The sequence below is a fragment of the Anguilla rostrata genome, chromosome 5, assembly GCF_018555375.3.
Source record: "Anguilla rostrata isolate EN2019 chromosome 5, ASM1855537v3, whole genome shotgun sequence".
Lineage (NCBI taxonomy): Eukaryota > Metazoa > Chordata > Actinopteri > Anguilliformes > Anguillidae > Anguilla > Anguilla rostrata.
The window spans coordinates 11,105,270-11,124,256 of record NC_057937.1 but is presented as its reverse complement, the minus strand read 5'-3'; the positions used below and the strand labels follow the sequence as shown (position 1 = coordinate 11,124,256).

Here is an 18,987-nt window from a genome sequence, read left to right as displayed (position 1 = left end):
TCTGTTTCATGGAGGAAAACACAGATGCATTAAAATGGAAACTTACCACTTCTGGATCCCTTTATCTTATAATGGCATAAAAAAAAAATGTTTGGTTAACCGTTTGCTTCCTGAAAGTGAACACAGCAAATACCTCTGAAGCATGTGATGTATATGCAAATGATAAGGATTTGAATATATATCTATGCTTCTGGAGGAATGAATACCCTGTACTGACATAGTGCTTTTGTATTGACAAACGATGCATCCCCATTTTGGATATGCATCATGGAACAATGCGAAGAAGGTCCTGGTATTGTCATTCCGTGCCAGCAGGCGGGCTTGTGTGAGTTCGAAAATTTACGCAAGATTACCAGAAACCTTTTCCCGCACAGCCCCTGAATCACGATGCGTTCTGTTGCAGAATATGCGGGCATGCGTTTTTCAAAATGACAGATATTCCCAGTCCGTGTCAAAAAGCAGTACTAGGCTACCGTAAATGAGCTCACTGGAGAATTTGGATGTGTCAATACAGCCCAGCCAGTTGTTCATTAAGTGCGTTGGCTTTGACTAATCCCCGAAATCTGTGAATGACCAACTTTCACAAAGAGTTTAAGTAAATGACACCACTAACTGGGGACACCCTTAAGTTGCATGAAGCCAATGGGAGGCTGCCTTTGCCTTGTGGGCTCAGTATTTGTACAGTTCATTTTGCGATGATGATGATTTACGATGACACCGTAAACAGACACAAGACACATTTCTTGCCATACTACTGTATTCCATCTTTCAAAAAGAAAGACAAGATTTTTAATATTACTTAACAATATGTTAAAAAGTAGCCAGTTTGGCTTCAGTGTTAATACAATATACACTCTATAACAGATCGACAGTGTGAGTATTGTTCTTTTCTCAAATTCCTTCTGAAAGTCTTCTCATACAAGCTGGCTACAGGTCAAAAAGGAAGTGGGGGAAAAAAAACAAAACTGTGTATCTTGTACACTTTAAAGGTGGATTTTAAATGGGAAAGGGAAGGGGGGGGGGTGAAAAAAAAAAAAAAAAACAATTCTCAAGTATTAGCTGGCCCCCCAGCCCCACTCTCCATAGTAACCCGGGACTAGAGCGGTTTTTTTCTGAGCAAGCCCGCTTCCGCGTTAGCGATCAGGCCGCAGTGCCGTGCCATGTGCGTGTGCAACAGAAGCCAAAATGACCGTGAACCGAAGGCTGTTTCTTTTTTTTTTTGTTTGTTTGTTTTTCCGTTTTACATTCTTTTAAAATAAATTAATCTCTTTGTGCGTCTGCCTTTGAGGGGGGGCCTTCATCCAAATACATTAAGCAGCCCGGACAGACGATAAGCCAAAGAGAAGCCAGGGTGTTTAAATTCGGAACCTGGGTCGAGCCAGGAGAAAAAAAACATCCCACTCACAGACTGAAAGCACACAAGCAAACAAATTCAGGTAGGAAGTAGCGTTTAGTTGTCTTTTTTTGTTTTCGTTTCATTTTCGTCTTTTTTTTTTTTGTTTTGTTTTTACACAGTTCTGCAGGGAGGGCCGTCGGGCCAGGTGTGTTTCCTGGGATCGCAGCGAAAGGGGCGTGGCAAGGTAGCGGCGGCTCCAGGCCGGGGGGCGGGGCGGTGTGGGGAGGGGGAGTCGGCCCGCGTGTTTGCGAGGCCGTCTGGGGCGAGTTCTTCCCGCCAAAGTCTTGTCGTTTCGGGGGAAGGGGGGCGAGGGGCGGTCAGTGGGCGGCGAACGTGGCTTTCTTCAGGCTGAAGTTGGACCAGTTGATCGACAGCCGCTGTCTCGTCTGTCTGGCAGAATCCAAGCAAAACCTATAAAGAGGAGAAAAATGTCACGTTTGAAAAAAAACCAAGCGGCGTTTTGTCTGCCGTTCCTGACACCGCTGCAGCGCCAGCTCAGAGACAGCTGGGGATAACACGCCAGTTGACCATAAGCAACGCTGCCCTCAGTGCCTGGGCATGAGTCAATTTTCGCACGACTGTAAATTCCAATAGACTCAAAGCGCTGTTGTACAAGGGAAATGAAACTCCCAGTGGTATTGCATTAAAACAAATCAAACATCTGTGAGGGCGTTTCGTTTTCGCGGAGGGTGAAGAAGCTCGCACCTTTTGAAGTACTCCACCTCCCGCTCCGTCTCGTCCATTTCCACACTGTCAAGATCGATGTCTTTGGGCAGAAACACGTCATCTAAAAAGACAACCAAACAAAACACCCATTTTTACATAACCGTCTCGAAAAGACCTTCTCAGTCTTGGATGTGCTAGTTTGTGAACTTGATCCACAGATAAATAGCAAGCAGTAACAGGCCCAGATGTAACCTAATGAAAATGAGCATAGTTTGACTAATGAAATTAAGCTTGCCTTAAGGTATTAAGCTGCCATATAAATACTTAAGTGGGGACATTCCTGTCATAATTAATAAATAAAGAAGTTAGGTGCATTCTCAGATGAAGGTAATGGCAATCGGTCGCTCACCGATGGAGTTGCTGCTTTTCTCTCCCTTCTTCTTCTTGTTCTTCCGGGCCTTTCCTTTGGGCTGGGGTGACTCGGCGGTGGCGGGTCTGCCGTTGTGCTGCGGCGTCTCTGGCGGGGGCGTGGTCTCTCGCTCGGGTTTGGGCGGGGCCGTCCTCTCTTCTCTGACGTTATTGGGCAGCTCGCGGCGCTCGGGGGCGGGGTCCTCGCTCGGGCGGGGCCCGGGCTTGGGCTCTGTTTGCGGGCCGTTGGCGGGCTTCGCGACCGGCTCTGCGGGCCGTTTGGGCGCGTCGAGGGTGGGCCTGGCCGTCGGCTGCTGCTTGGCCCTGGGCTTGCCGTTGGCCTCTCCGTGGGGCGGGGCCTGTGGGGAGGCAGGGGGCTGGGTGGCCCTGTGCGGTGCAGGCTGTGGGGAGGCGGGGGGCTGGGCGGGTCTGTGGCCGTGGGGCGGGGCCTGCGGGGAGGAGGGGGACTGAGCGGCCCGGTGGCCGTGGGGCGGGGCCTGCGGGGAGGAGGGGGGGTGGGCGGGCCTGTGGCCGTGGGGCGGAGCCTGTGGGGAGGAGGGGGGCCGGGCGACCCTGTGGCCGTTGGGCAGGGCGGTGAGGAGGCTCTGCAGCAGCGGTGCAGTCTTGCCGTTCCGCAGGTTTTCCAGAACGTTCTGCGCCGACTCCTTCAGGGGCTGGGGGTTCTGGGGGGCCGGTCTCTGCGTCTCCCTGGCCTTCTCCTTCCTCTTCTTCTTGGCTGCCCTGAGCTGCTGGAGCTCCTGGAGCCGGAGCAGCTCCTGCTTCAGCGCCTCCTCCTCCGCCTCCCTCTGCCTCTGCTCCTCCTCCCTCTCCCGCGCCTCCGCCTCCTGCCGGGCTTTCTCCTCCATCTGAAAGGCACACGCACAGCTGCTCTTAGCAAACTCACACACAAACAACACAGGCCCTGAAAACACCATACCCAGTAACAACACCCTTCTTCAGTCAACCTGTATTATACAGGCCTGCCCATAGACCAGTTGCTATTCACCTTTCACTATGCAAGTCTGACGTTACTCACCATTTACTATTCACTACATTCATTATACAAGCAAGCCTCTGGACTAGTTACCATTCACCTTCCACTATACCATTTACTATTCACCATTAACTACACAAGCAAGCCTCTGGACCAGTTACCATTCACCTTCCACTATACCATTTACTATTCACCATTCACTACGAAAGCAGGCCTCTAGAACAGTTACCACTGACCTTTCACTGTACTCGTGTGACACTACACTGCCTCTAATACTCACCATTCGTTATACAAACATGTTCCTAGGCCAATTTCATTTCACTGTTAACTATGCAGGTATGCCCCTAGGCCATTTAACATATAAGTCCAGGTCAATGCTAACAGATGAGGTAGGTTTTATGCCAACAGTAACACCCTTACAGTGTATATTAATAAGCAGTGAGGCGGCGCGGGTACCTTCTTCTGTTTGTGCCGGGCGCGCTTGGCCGCTTTGGAGCTGCTGGCGGGCTTGCTGTCGGCGCTGTTGATGAACTGCAGCAGGTCCTCCACCTTGCGGTGGTCCTCCACGCCGTCGCGCTCGGGCGGAGGCTCGTCCTTCTTGGCCGGCTCCTCCTTGCGCTTGGTCAGCCGCAGGCGCAGCTTCTCCCGCATCTCCGCGTAGTTCCTGCTGGTGGGGGCGGCCGGGGGCTGCGGGGGGGGAGGGGGGGCGCAGAGGCATAAATAAGGAGGACAGGGGCGCTTCAGGTGTCCTCATCGGTTTAAATGACACAGCGTGGCTGGGGAGCTGGGCTGTCAATCAGAAGGTACGAGGTTCGAATCCCAGGTGGTGGGGACTGCCACTGTAAGCTTTCAAGTAGCTAATCTGTATTATATTGTATTCAATCTACATAAGTTCTGTTTTAACTACCAAGCAAACAGAGAGAAAATTGTCCTGGTAACTTCTACGTGCAGTTGGAGATCACTTTGATCCCAACTGTGTTTAACAGGCATTACTGTAATAATCTTCTTTATAAGATTTTTGGTACAAGAACTAGGAAGCTGCATCTCACATATGCCATCAGTACAGCTGGACACATTAAGCATACGCCTGGATGCAAATGTTCAAAAGTCAGGTTACTCCACGCTGCCGCCTGCTGGTCGTACAGTACAGCGCGGTGCAGAAAGCGCGTTCCGACGGGGGAACGGCCGGGAGCGGCGAGGCTCTTACCCCGCCGTGGCCGAAGAACTCGCAGTAGCAGCAGTCGCAGTACTTTCCTTCCTTCTGATTGGTGGAGGTGGAGGTGCTGGAGCTGTGCTCGGAGCAGCTGTCCTCGTCCTGGCTCTCCTCCCCGTCGTAGGGCTGGTGGTCGTAGGCCCCGTTCCCCTCGCACCGGTGGCCCTCGCAGTCGGGGTCGCTGTCGAGAGCCCACGCCCACCCGGGTCAGAGCCTATCGCCTGCCTCACTACTCACATCGCCATGCTCATCTCATTGCTATGCGGTTTTCTGAATAATCGTATACTTTTTTCCATTTGTTATTTTTAAAAAAAGCTAAAATAAACACATTGATGATGTCACAATCTGACACAGTGTTTAGTAGTGACTGGTGGTCTATAGAACGCAGGATGGACACAGAGCAACTGCAGTAAAATGCTTAACTGAATTGGCTAATAATCGCCAAGCTGCACCACAGGAAAAGGTATCGAATGTGGTGCCGAATTTGTTAGCATGAAAAAATAAGGACTGGCACTTCAAGTGGCCAGTTAAAGTCAGCAGCAGGGGTGTCTCAGCATAACACAATAACATGACACACTTAATGGTACATACATTACCAGGAATTATTGTTGGCTAATCTGGCCTCTCTTTGTGGCCAACAATCTGAGTGATCATAGGGATAATATGACATGATACATGAAATGAATATCACTAGAGCAACAACAGAGACAAGGTAAAAACAGCTACAGTTAAAGTCCATTAAGATAAGGCTGACATTATGTACTAAAAGCGGTTAACAATTACCCTTAACAACAACGTATTTACATGACAAAATAGCACAGGCAGTGCCAAACAGTGAGCTACAAATGCAACACTATGTCATTGCATAGTGTTTCAGTGCATAGTGTAGCAACCAAATACCCATGAGAGCAGGACGTCAGACTGCTATAAATATACACGTGTGTGTGTATAAACACACACACAAACACACACACGCACGCACGCACGCACGCACGCACGCACGCACGCACGCACGCACGCACGCACGCACGCACGCCCGCATTCTCTCGCGCGTGTCCTTCCGCAGCTCACCTGCACACGCTGGGGGGGGCGCTGGCCGGGCCCTCGGCCAGGGCGGGGGCCGAGTCGACGGAGGAGGGGCATGCCATCTGGTGGTGGGCGTCCAGAAAGCTGGGGGCCAGCAGGCCCGCCTTCGGGTAGTGCTGGGGCCCCATGCCGGGGAGGTGTGCGGAGGGGGCCGGGGGCAGCGTTGGGGCGGGGAGGGGGGGCAGGGAGGCCAGACCCGTGGGGCTGTTCCGCGGGGCGACAGGGGTCAGGTGTCTGTGGTCCTCTTTACCTACATTATGAAAGACTTCACCTGTGACAAATGAGAACACTGTGAGGACACACACTTAGCTTAAAGCCGTGTACAAATTGTAGCATTGGGTTACCACAGATTTAGCAACTGCTTACTCATGTTTGACCCTACAATTTAAACTAATTAGCATTACATACCAATCTGTGGTCGGCAAGCCAAAACATGAGACAGACACGCGCAAAGGGTAGCAATTATAAAAGTGATGTCATGGAGTGAGTAAAATAAACAGACCAAAGTCATTTCAGACGAATCTGGATGTCTCGTTAACGATTCTGACATATTAATAAGAAACTATTCAAGCCTGTGGAGACACCGTCTCTGCTAGGCTAACAGTCATTTTGCTAGCACAGTGTTACTTAGGAAAGAGGCTCTTGGGTAAAACGGGTGTGGTTTTTACTTGACTGGACAGTGGTTGCCGCGCAGGAGACGGGCGAGGTTGCCGACGACGTCGCCATGGCCGCTTTGTTGGCTTCCATGAAGGCATCCTGGAAGTTGTACAGACACTTTTTCTTGGCCGTGTTCTTCTTCTCCTTGGTCTCCGGGGGCGCGCTGGGCTCGTTGCCGGGCGACGGCAAAGGGACCTCTGGAAGAGTGGGACCCAGGATGTCACCTGTTAGAGACGGAGAGACGACGCCGGGGGGGGGGGGTGAGAGCCAGTTTGATTAATTAATCTAAAACACATTGCTTTGTGAGGACATTTTACTGAACACACACACACACACAAACACACAAGAGGCTTTTCACCCCATTACAGCTTTAAATTAGCGCACAGATCTCCACTGGATTATACAGTGAATTGCAGGATAATTACATAAGGTAATGAGCCCTCAAACAAAGCTTAATGAGCCCTTAAAAAGCAAGTCTTTCCATGAGTCATCAACCTGTAAGCAAGAGCTCTTGCTTATTTGTTTCAGATGATATTTTCCTTAATTTGAGCAACTGCTGAGTCTTGAAAAACATAATTAAACGCGCCACTGCTAATGGGCAAAGAATTACTTTATCAAGAGAAGCTCAGACCTACGCATTGTAGCACAAGCGCTTGGATGATTTCTGTGCCGAGCGCTGGCTCTTATACAGGGGGGGCGGAGCTTACCTGGAAGCGGCTCCTGTAAGAAGATGGCGGGGTTCCAGTTCTTCATCACGTTGGTGTCCCAGATGTTCTCGAACTTGAGCGAGGGGCAGTGCAGTGAGGCGTTCCAGTCCCCGGCCCCGCCCCCACCGCCGCCCAGGCAGTTCTGAAGGACGTGCTCCTGCAGGGGCGGGGTGAACACCTGGTGCTTCCCGCCGCTGTGATTGGACGTGGGAGCTGACAGGAGAGTCTGTGAAACACAGGGACTTCGATTTAATCACCGTCTCCCATTCGAACAGGGGCACAGGAACTTAACACACGTGCCAATTACACACTGGAGTAACAACAGCTGACGTCTAAGAAGGCAAAATATGGAAGCTTCCGGAACAACAGGAAATTATAGGACTTGGTAGTTATTTTACATTGCATCAAATCCTATTAAATTTTAGATAAAGTAAAACACGCAAGCCATTCGGCGCCTAAAACTGTTGAAGTGTGGCCCCTTGTGGCCGACTTAAGAACGGCATGTCAGATACACAGAGATCAGGCTAGCAGAACATGCCCTGCCACCCTAAACGAGATAAACACAATGGGATGCAAGGTTTTCAATTGTCCTTTAACTGGGCTCTTTTACCATTTAGGAAACATAAGACGAGATCGAGACTATGGGAGTGAGCAATCTAAACGCTGTGGCGTTTAACACGGAGCGATGAAGCTCAGAGTGTTCTGGTTCCAAACCACCCCAGCACTTCTCTTGACTTTGAGGTGAGTGCAGGGCGTGTGGAAGAGCGAAAGCACGGGCGTGGCCGAGAGGGCGGTCTCACCTTTCCGCGCGCGAGGGGGGGGCTGGAGTACAGGGTGGGGTGCAGCAGGGGCCGGGGGAGGTGAGACAGGGGGCTGTGCAGGGGCGGGTGGCCGTGGATGTGGGGGTAGAGGTGCAGGGCGGGGTGGGACGTCTTCTCGGCGAAGAACTGGTGGGCCCCGTGGGGCCTGCCGGGGGGCAGGGTCGCCGCCTCCTGGCTGCACACGTGACACTCGCACGCGTGCTGCGCCTGCGCCGCCTGTCGCCAAGGAAACACACCGCCGCCTTTACAACCACGCCTTGGCTTAACCCAGAAATGCTTAGGTCTCACTCTGTCACACTTCAGTAGTACAGCAATATAAACTTAACCAATCAGATACTGCTGAGCAAATGCAATATCAGAAAAATACGAAAAACATTTTTGTACAATTTTACCTAGAATTACAAAAAAAAAACTTTTATTTTAAAATTGTGAGAATGCCACATACAGAAAGAGGAGAGAAGACATCATGATTTTAAATGTGTGTCTATATGATTAGTGTTAATACTGCTACAGTCCTTATATATCATGTTCAGTGATGCTTCTTTAAGCATTAACACCATTACAAAGACTACATAAGGGAAAGTTTATAATCTTACCCCGTTCTGCACTTGCGGGTGGGGGTACGATGGGGGAGGGCTGTCGGTGTGCAGTTGCTGCTTGGTGGAGTTCCTCTTCCCCGGCGGCAGCGCCCCCTGTGGGCCCGGAGGCTCCCCGCTGCTCTCCCCGTCCGCCTCCTCGTCGTCCGCCTCAGAGGAGCTGCTGCTGCTCCCCCTGGGGGACTGCGGGGAAGGAGAGGGAGCGGTTAGCACGCGAGTGGGAGCCAGCAACACTCAGAGCTGCTACCCCCAGCCTTCCTGGGCGACACAGCGCTGGATGCTCGGTGGTACCGTTGATGTTGATAACATTATACATACATAAATATACAAGATACATTAAAAAAATATTCATAACAAATGCCAAAAAGCTTGCTTTATGATAGGCTCCTCTCTCATTTATAAAGTCCATTTGTTTATCTATCTTTCCCATCCATAACCTGGATGGGTGCACGATTCAGTTCTGAATCCTTTCTAGACTTTTCAAAGTGGATCTGTTCCCCTGTTAAACTGGCTAGTGAGAGGCCGTGTCCGATGGGACAGCAGCCCCATTGGGAGGCCGTCCTGCAGGCGTCTGAAACTGCGCTCTCTCGTCAGGCGCGCACCTCGTCCTTCAGCGCCATGTTCTCCCCGCCGCCGTTCAGGTCGCCGTGGAGCCCGTTCATGCCGGCCGCCACCTCCGCGTCCTCGTAGCCGCTCAGCGGGTAGATGTCGGCGAACTTGGCGGACAGCTGAGGCACTTCGTCGTCGTCGTCGCTGCCGTCGCGGGAAGAGAAGGCAGCGTGAGCGTCAGCGTCAGCGCGCGGCCGACCGGGGAACTGGGCAAACGCCACCAAGGCACCCAAATATAGCCCTCCTCTCCAATGGAGAATAAGCTAACGCAACAGGCCCACACGGTGTATTCGATAGGACATGCCCATTGGTAAACAGAATGAACTTACAGGTAAACTTCAGTTATTATGTTATGTTAGCAGAACAACCTCATGTGTTAGAACTTAAAATGGTAGCAATGAATGGGATGAGGTTTTGTTTTCCTGTGCTGATTTGAACCAATCACAACAATTCATTGTGGCCTGCCTAGCCCTTTGACTGGCTTGCTTGAGTGAATGACAGCACAACCCCACTCTGGGGGGGGGGGGAGCTTACAAGGCAGGGGCGGGGCAGCTGTCTGCGAGGAGGAGGTTTGCGTGGTGCTGCTGGACAGTGATGACCGGTGAACTGGAGCCGGAGGCGGAGCCAGAGGCGGAGCTGGCAGAGGATATGCTGGGGGGGTGCGGCTCCGGCTGCAGGGGCAGCTTGACGTGGAGGTCGTCGTCGGCGATGGGCGAGTCCATGATCCCGCAGGTCAGGATGTGCGACAGGCTGCAGTCATCACATGTGCACCTGGAGCCAATGACAGGAGGGCTGCAGTCACTATATTTGACAGAGCTTAGCTAGGCACAAAAATAAAATAAAACAATCCAAATTTTTAAATATAAACGTCAAAATAGACTCAATTACTTCAAAAAAATATATGTATATTTAATACATAATATGAAAACTTAATTTTTTTTAAACTAAAACAAAAAAAAAACCTTGCCTTGCAGGGCTAGAACACAAGACAAATCCTTGGAACGTACCGTCTTCGGTAATTACAGTTTGGGCAGTCCGGTATGCTGAGCCGAGATGACAGCATCTGTCTCATAGTGTCTGTGAAGTTACTGTCAGCTGTCAGGGACTTTTTACTGTTTGTTAGCTGGGGAGGGAAAAGTGACACACAAGACATAAATTAGACTGGACGCCAGTAAAGTCAAACCGAATTAAAAGGTCTAAGAACAGGCGGCGCTTACAATCAATATTTGAACTGAACCACACTACAAGGAGCAGTAAATCTATTGTCCAATGAACAGCGCCATGTACGCCACTTTACCCTGGCAGACAACAAGTTTTAAATGAAAGTGACTGTTGTGCATCTGACAACACAACCGTACCTGTTCTTCAATAAATCTTCTCTGTTTAAAGAATTCCCAGTCTTCTTTCAACAGCCGCTGCTTCGTCTTTAATGACATCTTGAAAGAATGTGCACAAAACAAAAACAAATAAGTCTCGATTCATCAAAGACAATTTGGTTTCCCTGCAATGGCCATTCTCACAAGGGCCCTTCCAGAACAAATTTCCTGATGTCATTCGCATTTATATCGTGAGAATGCCTACGCTCAAAAAAACTGAGTGGGTTTTAAAATGAGACACAGGCAATCTGCTTATATTCAATTTTTTTTGAAAATGAATGAATAAAAGAATAAGAGTTCAAAAATGTCACGAATCAAATACAAATCAAGGCCTATATGAAATCAGTGTATTAGATTGTTCAGAACAACAATCAAAGTTTTCCTGGCTTTCATGACGATGAACAGACAACTCATATATTCATAAATGCTCACTACCACCCCCTCCCCTCAAATCTGGAGGGGAACACTGAACATCATGGGACACCATGGAACTAGCATGGTGAGAATAAGCTCAGTGATCTCATGTTAGTTACTACTTACATTTTTGCTAATTAATGACTTGTGAGGTTCTGTCCTTTGGTTGGTATGGTTCTGTCCTTCAACCTTAAAAAGCAGCTGTTAAACAAAATAAAAATCAAACATTAAAATTCTGAATATAAATAAGTATGTTAAAAAAAGCAATTAATAAGCCCCAAAAATGCATTAAAGTTAAGGACAACACTATGTAACTATCGACCCTTCCTCACGGTGAAAGGATTGACACACCTGTTCGTCGACGTAATCGTCGATGCGCTTCTCGCACTCCAGCCACTCGACCGCGACCACGTTCATCTCCTGGTCCAGCTGGTGGTACCTCTCCAGCAGGGCCCGGTACATGTCCTCGCTGTACGAGTCGTGGGAGGCGGTCCCGTGCCTGTCCATCACAATCAGCACACGCACACAGTCAGGCCTATCCACAGATGCTGCAGGCAGCAGTGAGCTGGAGGGGGCTTGGAACCAGAAGGCTGTAGGTTCAAATCCCCGGCGGGACACCGCTCGTATACTCATTGAGGAAAGCTCTTGAAATGAACAGCCCGAGTAATTTGCATAGGAAAATAAATTTTATCAGAGCAGTTACCCTAGATGAAGCCTGCTGAGAAAAATAAATAACCAAGCCAAATCTTTTTTTTTTTTTTTTAAACTGCACTTCTGACTAAAATCAATACATCAACATGACAAATCAACATCAATAAAATCATAATTTGCAAGATTATGCAGATGCTGGGGCCTACCGTAGCTGCGAGACCAGAGCAGGAAGGCTGTTGTGCAGGATGGGCTCTGAGAAGACCAGGTTTTCAAACAGGTGCTTGTTGTGCAGCTCCCAGGTCACCTGGAACTTGTGGAGGTGTTCCCTCTCCTGGGAGACGGCAAGAGCACGCAGCGGTCAGAAACTGGGAGAGGGGTCAGCTGACCCCCCCGAAACACAGCAACGCTCCATTGGTGTCACGTATGAATACAGCAAATCTCTGTGTTTATATGTGACCAAAACCAATCAGCTTCAAATAATCACAAATAGCTCCAACCACAGCTGTCTGTTTTCAGCTAAGCCATTCCTGTTGAGTGCCTACTCACAATCAAGCTTTTCCTAGAACCAACAACTGCCAACTGCAGGTGTACAAGGCAGACTTGATCAAAGTCAATGTTTACGTTTAGTATGCCCAACCAAGCGCTTTCCCTGGGATCACATGCAGCAACCCTAAGGGCCTGGGTTCTGGAGCGGTTAAACCCCCACCGGTTCCCGCGTTGAGCTCTCACCAGCGTGAGGAGGAAGGTGCTGATGGTGCGGGCCGCCTGGCAGAGGGCGCTGTACTCCTCCAGCAGCAGGGAGATGAACTGGTGCGCCTGGGGGGGGCCCTGCACGGCCGACGCCCCCTTGGACCCCGCCGACAGGTGCTTCAGCAGCCGAACCTTCATCTCCAGCACGTACTCCCGCGCCTGCTGCTCCAGCCGCTGGTACAGCTGGTACGGGTCCTTCTCACACAGCCTGGACAGCCAACGGGAGACCGTTACGCAAGCTTCTGACCAATGGGAGATGTTCATGTCCTTCCCACACAGCCTGAACAGCCAATTGAAGACCATTACGCAAGCTTCTGACCAATGGGAGGTATTTAAATCCTATTCACACAGCCTAGACAGCCAATGGGAGACCATTACACAAGCGTCCGACCAATGGGAGATGTTTAAATCCTCATTTAACGTTTAATGGCAGATTATTGTCTGCCTTGAATGCTACAATGTAGTATGTGCAATTCCAGAGTTGGTGTATTCAGTTTGCAGCTGTGGGTACCTGTCAACCAGCTCCCTCATGCCCTCCTTGTCCCGCTCCAGGGGCTGGTCGTGGTCGTCGGCCAGAGGCGTGCCCGTCTGCCGGTAAATGCAGCGGACCAGGTAGCGCACCTCCGACCAGTAGTTCTGCAGCTGCTGAGACTCCCTCTCTGACTCGGCCGAAATGTCCCTGAGAGGGGAAGAGGAGAGGGGAAGGGGAAAGAGGGAGAGAGGGGAAGGGGAGAGAGCGAAGCAAGGGGAAGGGGAGAGGGAGGAAGCGGGGGAAGGGGGTGAGGGGAAGGGGAGAGAGGGAAAGCAGGAGGAAAGGGGGTGATAAGTTTTGCTGATGTGGCAGCTCAAGCGTGCCAGTGAGTAACGTGTAAACGCTTGGGGCCCTGGGGCCCCGTTTAGGGCCACTCACCTCCGCTCGCTGCAGGCCTCGCAGCTGCAGGGCGTGTCGGCAGGCGGGGCCACGCTGGGGTCGGGCGGCGGGAGCGCCTGCATGCCGCCGGGCTCCTGCGCCACGGGCATGTGCAACAGGAAGTCCTGATTCTGGGGCCACACAGGAAGCAGCGTGTGCTCAACACAGGCATCTCACATCACAGCTTACGCCCACAACATTACATCGCCGCTCGATCCCCAGTCATAACGACCCAAGTAAAACAGGGGGGAGAGCACCGCGAGGGAATTTTCCACATTTTCACTATTACGCTGTGAATTACGTAAAAACTGAACTGGTGAAGAACCTGGGCGATTTGTGTCACCGAACTGACGGCAGGAATCTTAGAAGAGACACTAGCATGGAACACTAGAAAAAAAGAGAAGGAAAAGTTGCTGTTCCTGCTGAGCCCCCTCTCCTCAGGTTATGAGAACACTGGCTGTGAAGCAGTACATTGATACACATGTCATGCCTGCATTTTATCAGGGCCCAGCACTACCACTTGGCAAATGTTCGAATTGAGATTTTTGTCCTTTCAAGGCCACCGTACTCCTTGTAACATTCTAAATGTAGTTTTTCCACTGTTGGCTGTAGTCCGAGCCGGAGGCGGGCTTACCCCCAGCGACTGCTCCAGGGCGGCGTGCCGCTCCTCCTTCTCCACGGTTCGCCGGCAGTCGGGACACACCCACAGGGGCAGCTGGAGCACACTGTTGGCTTTGGCGGGGGGCGAGAGGGAGGCCCCGTTGGAGCCCAGGACCCCCGCGTCCAGGAGCGAGGCGTCCTTGCGTTCGCCGCGGCACAGCAGGCAGCGATCGCCGGAGGAGTACGGCGCCCTCTGGCCCAGCCCGAAGGTGAACGGGCTCTGTGACACAAACAACCAGACCGACCCTTCGTCATTCGCACAGCGCCCGACAAGCGCCCGTCATTTAAAGTCAAGGGAATGCGTCAATACCGCTGCTAGCAATGGGAGAGTGAGGCTTCGGGAACTCCAGGAAGAGAAAAGGGATCAGGCGCTGTGAGTTCATTTGTGAACAGACCATAATGATTCGCTATGGAGAGCCTGTCTGTTGGAGTCAGTGACTGGCAGAGCGTGCAACTCCACATGGCTTCAGAATCACCCCTCCCCAGGAAAATAACAGCCAGGCGCTAAATGAGTGTGGTGGAAAGCCCCTATCATGCTTTGGTGTGGAAATTCAACATCAAACTACTTTGACGGTGCAAAAAATTTCAAAGCAATTTTTCTCACAATTGACATGAAAAAATTTGACTAGAATGGGAAAAAAGAATGACCTAATTCTGTTCATTAAGGGTGAAAAATGAGAAAATGCCCTTACGCTATAAATAAAAAATGGAGGAAAAACTAAGCAACCAGACACCTTCATTAAGACTGACTTGGAGAGTGTAGAGAGAACACATTTGCTTTACAAATGCAACAAGTGTTCACTAAGACTATTCAGGTGGCACTCCAATAGTCGCTAATAGGTTGTCCTCTAACCTGGATTCAAACCTCCAACATTCTGATTACAAGCTTGGCTCAATCAAAATGCCGTAAGATCATAAACTGGATTATTATTAATTATGCTATGAGTGCATGTTTTCTTTCAATGTTCAGTAGCAACATTCAACTGAACAAGATAAAGGGCTAAGCCCTAAAGAAGTTGGCTAGCATACTACTGAGCAGTTACCATTAGCCACTAATGTGAGGAACGCAGAAAACATTGGGACTAGCAGCGAGGCTAGCAGGAATACTCAACAATGAGGATTTGTGACCACCACAATTGGCCACCACACCCTGCCAATTACTGACTATAAACCAATTAAAGGCTTATTCCTCCATCGCAAAAAACGAAAACTTCCATAAATGAGTGAGTGACTCACAGCGCATGGGAGTTGCCATTGCTCTGGGGCTCATGAAACCTCATTTTCCAATTGCAAACGACAGCTGAAGGCTGAATTACCTGCATGACTCCTGAGAAGTCAGAATTCACTGGGCCCTCTGAAAACTGTGTGCCATTGACTGTAACCTGGACAGACAAAAAGGGCAGATTGTGAGGTGAAGTCCACACTGTTCACAAAGGCAGATAGACCCAGACTGCAAAGCACACAGCACAGGCAGCGCGACTCTGGGTACGAGGAGAAAGATTTGAACGTGCTTGCAGACTTTCAGCTGCATGCACGAGCTTGCTTGCACACACACACACACACACACACACACACACACACACACACACACACACACACACACACACACACACACTCTCTCACACTAACACTCGCACAGCGTTACGCGCAGAAAGTCTCGCCAAAGATTTCTGGATCGGCTGCCACTATTACGTTTCATATTCACACATGCAGTAATCTGAAGAGCCACTATATGCATCTGCAGGCTGCATGTACACTGCCGAACACAACACAACACAAAACAAGCTTCTGCTTCAACCCGTATGTACTGCATCTAAAGACATTTAACCTTGGTATCAATTGACACCAATGACAGACGAGCGCACATAAAGCATATACTGTTTACAAATGGCCAGGCTCTTACTCCCACAAGCATGTCAGCATAGAGATTTCAGCTCAGCTGCAGTTAAATGGATATCTCTCCGTGTTTACAGTTGCAGTGGATCACAATCTGACTCGATCCAAATATTGCCAGCAAATTAAAAAACCTATTGCTTCAGAGCAACGTGCAGGTGAATGGGAGATTCCAAAACTTTTACAAATGACACTTAAAAATACAATTGGGAGGCAATGCAACAATGGCTGAAAGTCGATAACAAGCACAGCAGGTTGCTGCTATTCCTGACCGTCTGTGCATAGCTCCAAAGGGGTTCTGGCTACAATTCACGAAAGGGTTTAGAGTAATGCTACAGCGGCAAGTCTAAACATACCCGGTGTGATAGTCATTTTCTGGCACCGATGCTGACACATTGACTCAAAGACGGGAAACACGGTTCTCTAGAGCCGCAGACCTGATACTCCGCACTGCTACAGAACGTATCCTCACTTCACCTCTCTATCTGAGCACCTGCGGCCCAAATCTCCGGACGTACAACCGTGTGAAAATGACAGCCATGCTGTGAATGCCCAAAGCCCGTTAGTGCCCCCAAGCGCCGCCCGCCAGCTCGATCACCTGTTCCGAAGCGGGGAACGAGGGCTGGGCTTCAGAAAGGCCCCGCGTGGGTGAGAACAAGGTCCCCTTCCTGTCGTCTCCTCCAGGAAGAGAGAGGACTCCACCAAGCCAGGGGGTAAACTACAGGATGGGGGAAAAGGTCACGAACAAGATCTTCAGCACCCGACCAACCAATCAGTGCGAGTCAGGTGGGGATCTGAACAGAGTTATTCATGGGCCAATTCCAAGTCAGACTGACAAACCCATCTTAAGCCATCAGGACTATGCTCCAGATTTTTACTGAGCTACACTGTCCAAGTCAACTCTTCCTGGAGCACACACAATGACCACATGATGGGCAGTCCCACTGCATGTCCACTAAATAATGCATGCTGCCAGTGCTGATGACCATCCCTCTATAGGATCTCATACACATTCAAAACTCAAAGGTCTAGTATTGTAATAAAATTGCTGCCAAGCCATGTGACTGAAGGTTTTAAGAAAGATTGAAACTCACTGGATAAGTCTATTCTCAGCTGGTAAGAATAATCATTTTTATGTGCTGTTGTAAAATAAAAAAGGAAATCTTATATCATAGCAGTTTAGAATAATCAAAGTCTACAGACTGACCTGTAGGTAATATACTAATTGAAGCAACATCTTTCAGCATTAATACAGTACTACGCTGCTCTAAATGTTCAATGTGTACACAAATAAATATTCCGGCAGATGGTCCAATGTACCAAAAAGGATGATCCATCTCTTTTTCTGCCGTCAAAGGACACTGGCCAACTGTGCCACTCACAAATTGGGATACTGACTTCCTGCTCGTCGACACTGGACAGCCACATCTCATAGGCGGGCCAGCACGCGAGCCTCCCACTTCTTGCAGGGCAACGACCATTCTTCAGCGGGAGACTTAGCAGTCTCGCTAACCTCAAATAGCTGCCAGTGCAAACCACACCAATTTACCTATTTGACTCAAATTACACTTTCTTGAATAAAACATTACTGACAACTTAACATATCACATGCACACTAACAACTAGCTTGTAAGCTGTTTATCTGCCCAACTTGAATATCCATCGTAGCTGTCTGCTAACTGAAATCACCATTCGCTAGAAAGCTAGCTAACACAGTTCCTAAGTGGCTTGTTTGCTACATAACATGTATAGCTAACACTAGGTAGGACACTAGTGTTAGCCAAGAAAAGAAAAAATAACATCCTCAACAGCTGGGCAGCGATCTAGTCAAATCTATATTTCCTTAATAGCCAGATTGGAGATTGATCAGCCAGCTAAAATATTGCAAATTAGCTCCTGAAGCTATCTGGCTAATAAGGATGTTGGCAAGCTAATATTCGCTATGTACAATCAAATCAACCTCTAAAATAAAGGGGAAGTGCATGTCCTCCGGCTAACCCAACGATCACAAACTGGCCAGCCAATATTTGTTTACGGTCGGTGGCCTGGATTTAGCAAGCTTGCTAAATTGAACAGCTTAGCTAATAACACTCCCCCAAAAGTGCTAAACTAGCTATCTCGTAGCGCAACCAAGGCCTTAGTCTGGTATGTGTATTCCTGATTCTACTGTCTGGTGGCTGACTGTGCTTTGGTGGTGTCACCGTATCTCGCACGGAGAGTCTCACCTCTCCGTTCAGGCCCATGATGCCTCCCGGATTGCCGTTTCCAGTACTTCCTGCTGACAACAAGCCCATGACAGAGGCGGGTGTTCCCGCAGCTTGGGAACTTCGGGCCGTGGCTAGAGCGCCGGCCTTTCCACTACTGCTGCTGACTGTGCTACTGCAGCTACTGCCACCGCCCCGCTTGTTCTTCCTGCGCTTAGCTCCTCGTTTAGCGTCGGTTGGGCTCATTTTCCCGCTGAAATGAGACAACTTGACGTCTAAAGAAGGCTGATTCTCGGTTAGAATGCCTAGCCAACTCAAACCTTTGAAGTACCAACAAATGATAGCTATATTACACTCCAAAATACCCAGTCACTCAGTAGCTTCAGAAAGCAAACAGACTTCAGATTCCAACATGGCCGGCCCAACAGGAATTGGCTACAGGAGTTTGCGCATTCACGCACATACGTTTTCTACAATGTCCAATGATTCATGGGAATTGATGTTGTTAAATGTATAAATGCCTGATATTTTTATTGAGTAGGACAACAACACCCAATATACCATTCGCAAAAGCACCTTTCATTGCGGTCTCAGAACTACAGATTGTTGTAGTCTTTCCACTTTATCATTCTAAAACTAAACAAGCAACACATTAGCAAAAAAGTTCATTCTTTTGAAAACGTTTCCAATCTTGTCGCGTATACATAGTACATACTATAATAGTAATACTAATAAATATAATAATAAGTATTATAAGTATTATTATTATTATTATTATTAGTATTATTATTATTACTAATACTATTGCTGCTACTAATACAACTACGACTACTACTATTAAAACTAGCCCACTACTACTAATACTAATACTCGTATCATGCAGCGAGTTATCGTTAGCTGCGTTATTTGCTCGAAGTTGTTCAGAGGCATGTGAAAACGCTTGCTCAAAGGAGGAAAAAATACTTCTGCGGTTACA

At 49.3% G+C, this 18,987-nt stretch overlaps 1 protein-coding gene across 2 annotated transcripts; it reads right to left on the bottom strand.

The window, feature by feature from the left end:
- Positions 1 to 739: 739 nt before the first annotated feature.
- Positions 740 to 18,460, bottom strand: fam193a (family with sequence similarity 193 member A). 2 transcript variants are annotated; one of them, XM_064335110.1, is made up of 24 exons: positions 18,033 to 18,460; positions 16,406 to 16,525; positions 15,231 to 15,296; positions 13,889 to 14,134; positions 13,255 to 13,385; positions 12,856 to 13,023; positions 12,324 to 12,552; positions 11,801 to 11,925; positions 11,295 to 11,442; positions 11,070 to 11,144; positions 10,512 to 10,589; positions 10,161 to 10,276; positions 9,688 to 9,924; positions 9,147 to 9,297; positions 8,545 to 8,727; positions 7,928 to 8,164; positions 7,128 to 7,353; positions 6,432 to 6,644; positions 5,749 to 6,034; positions 4,672 to 4,858; positions 3,921 to 4,151; positions 2,472 to 3,336; positions 2,102 to 2,183; positions 740 to 1,807 (listed from the first exon to the last, which is right to left on the bottom strand). In XM_064335110.1, the coding sequence occupies exons 1-24, from the start codon at positions 18,255 to 18,257 to the stop codon at positions 1,714 to 1,716; spliced, it is 4,719 nt and encodes a 1,572-aa protein (XP_064191180.1). In that variant the 5' UTR covers positions 18,258 to 18,460; the 3' UTR covers positions 740 to 1,713. The 2 variants fall into 2 exon arrangements, with proteins under 2 accessions (XP_064191180.1, XP_064191181.1); XM_064335111.1 differs by lacking the exon at positions 16,406 to 16,525.
- Between the last annotated feature and the right edge of the window lie 527 nt (positions 18,461 to 18,987).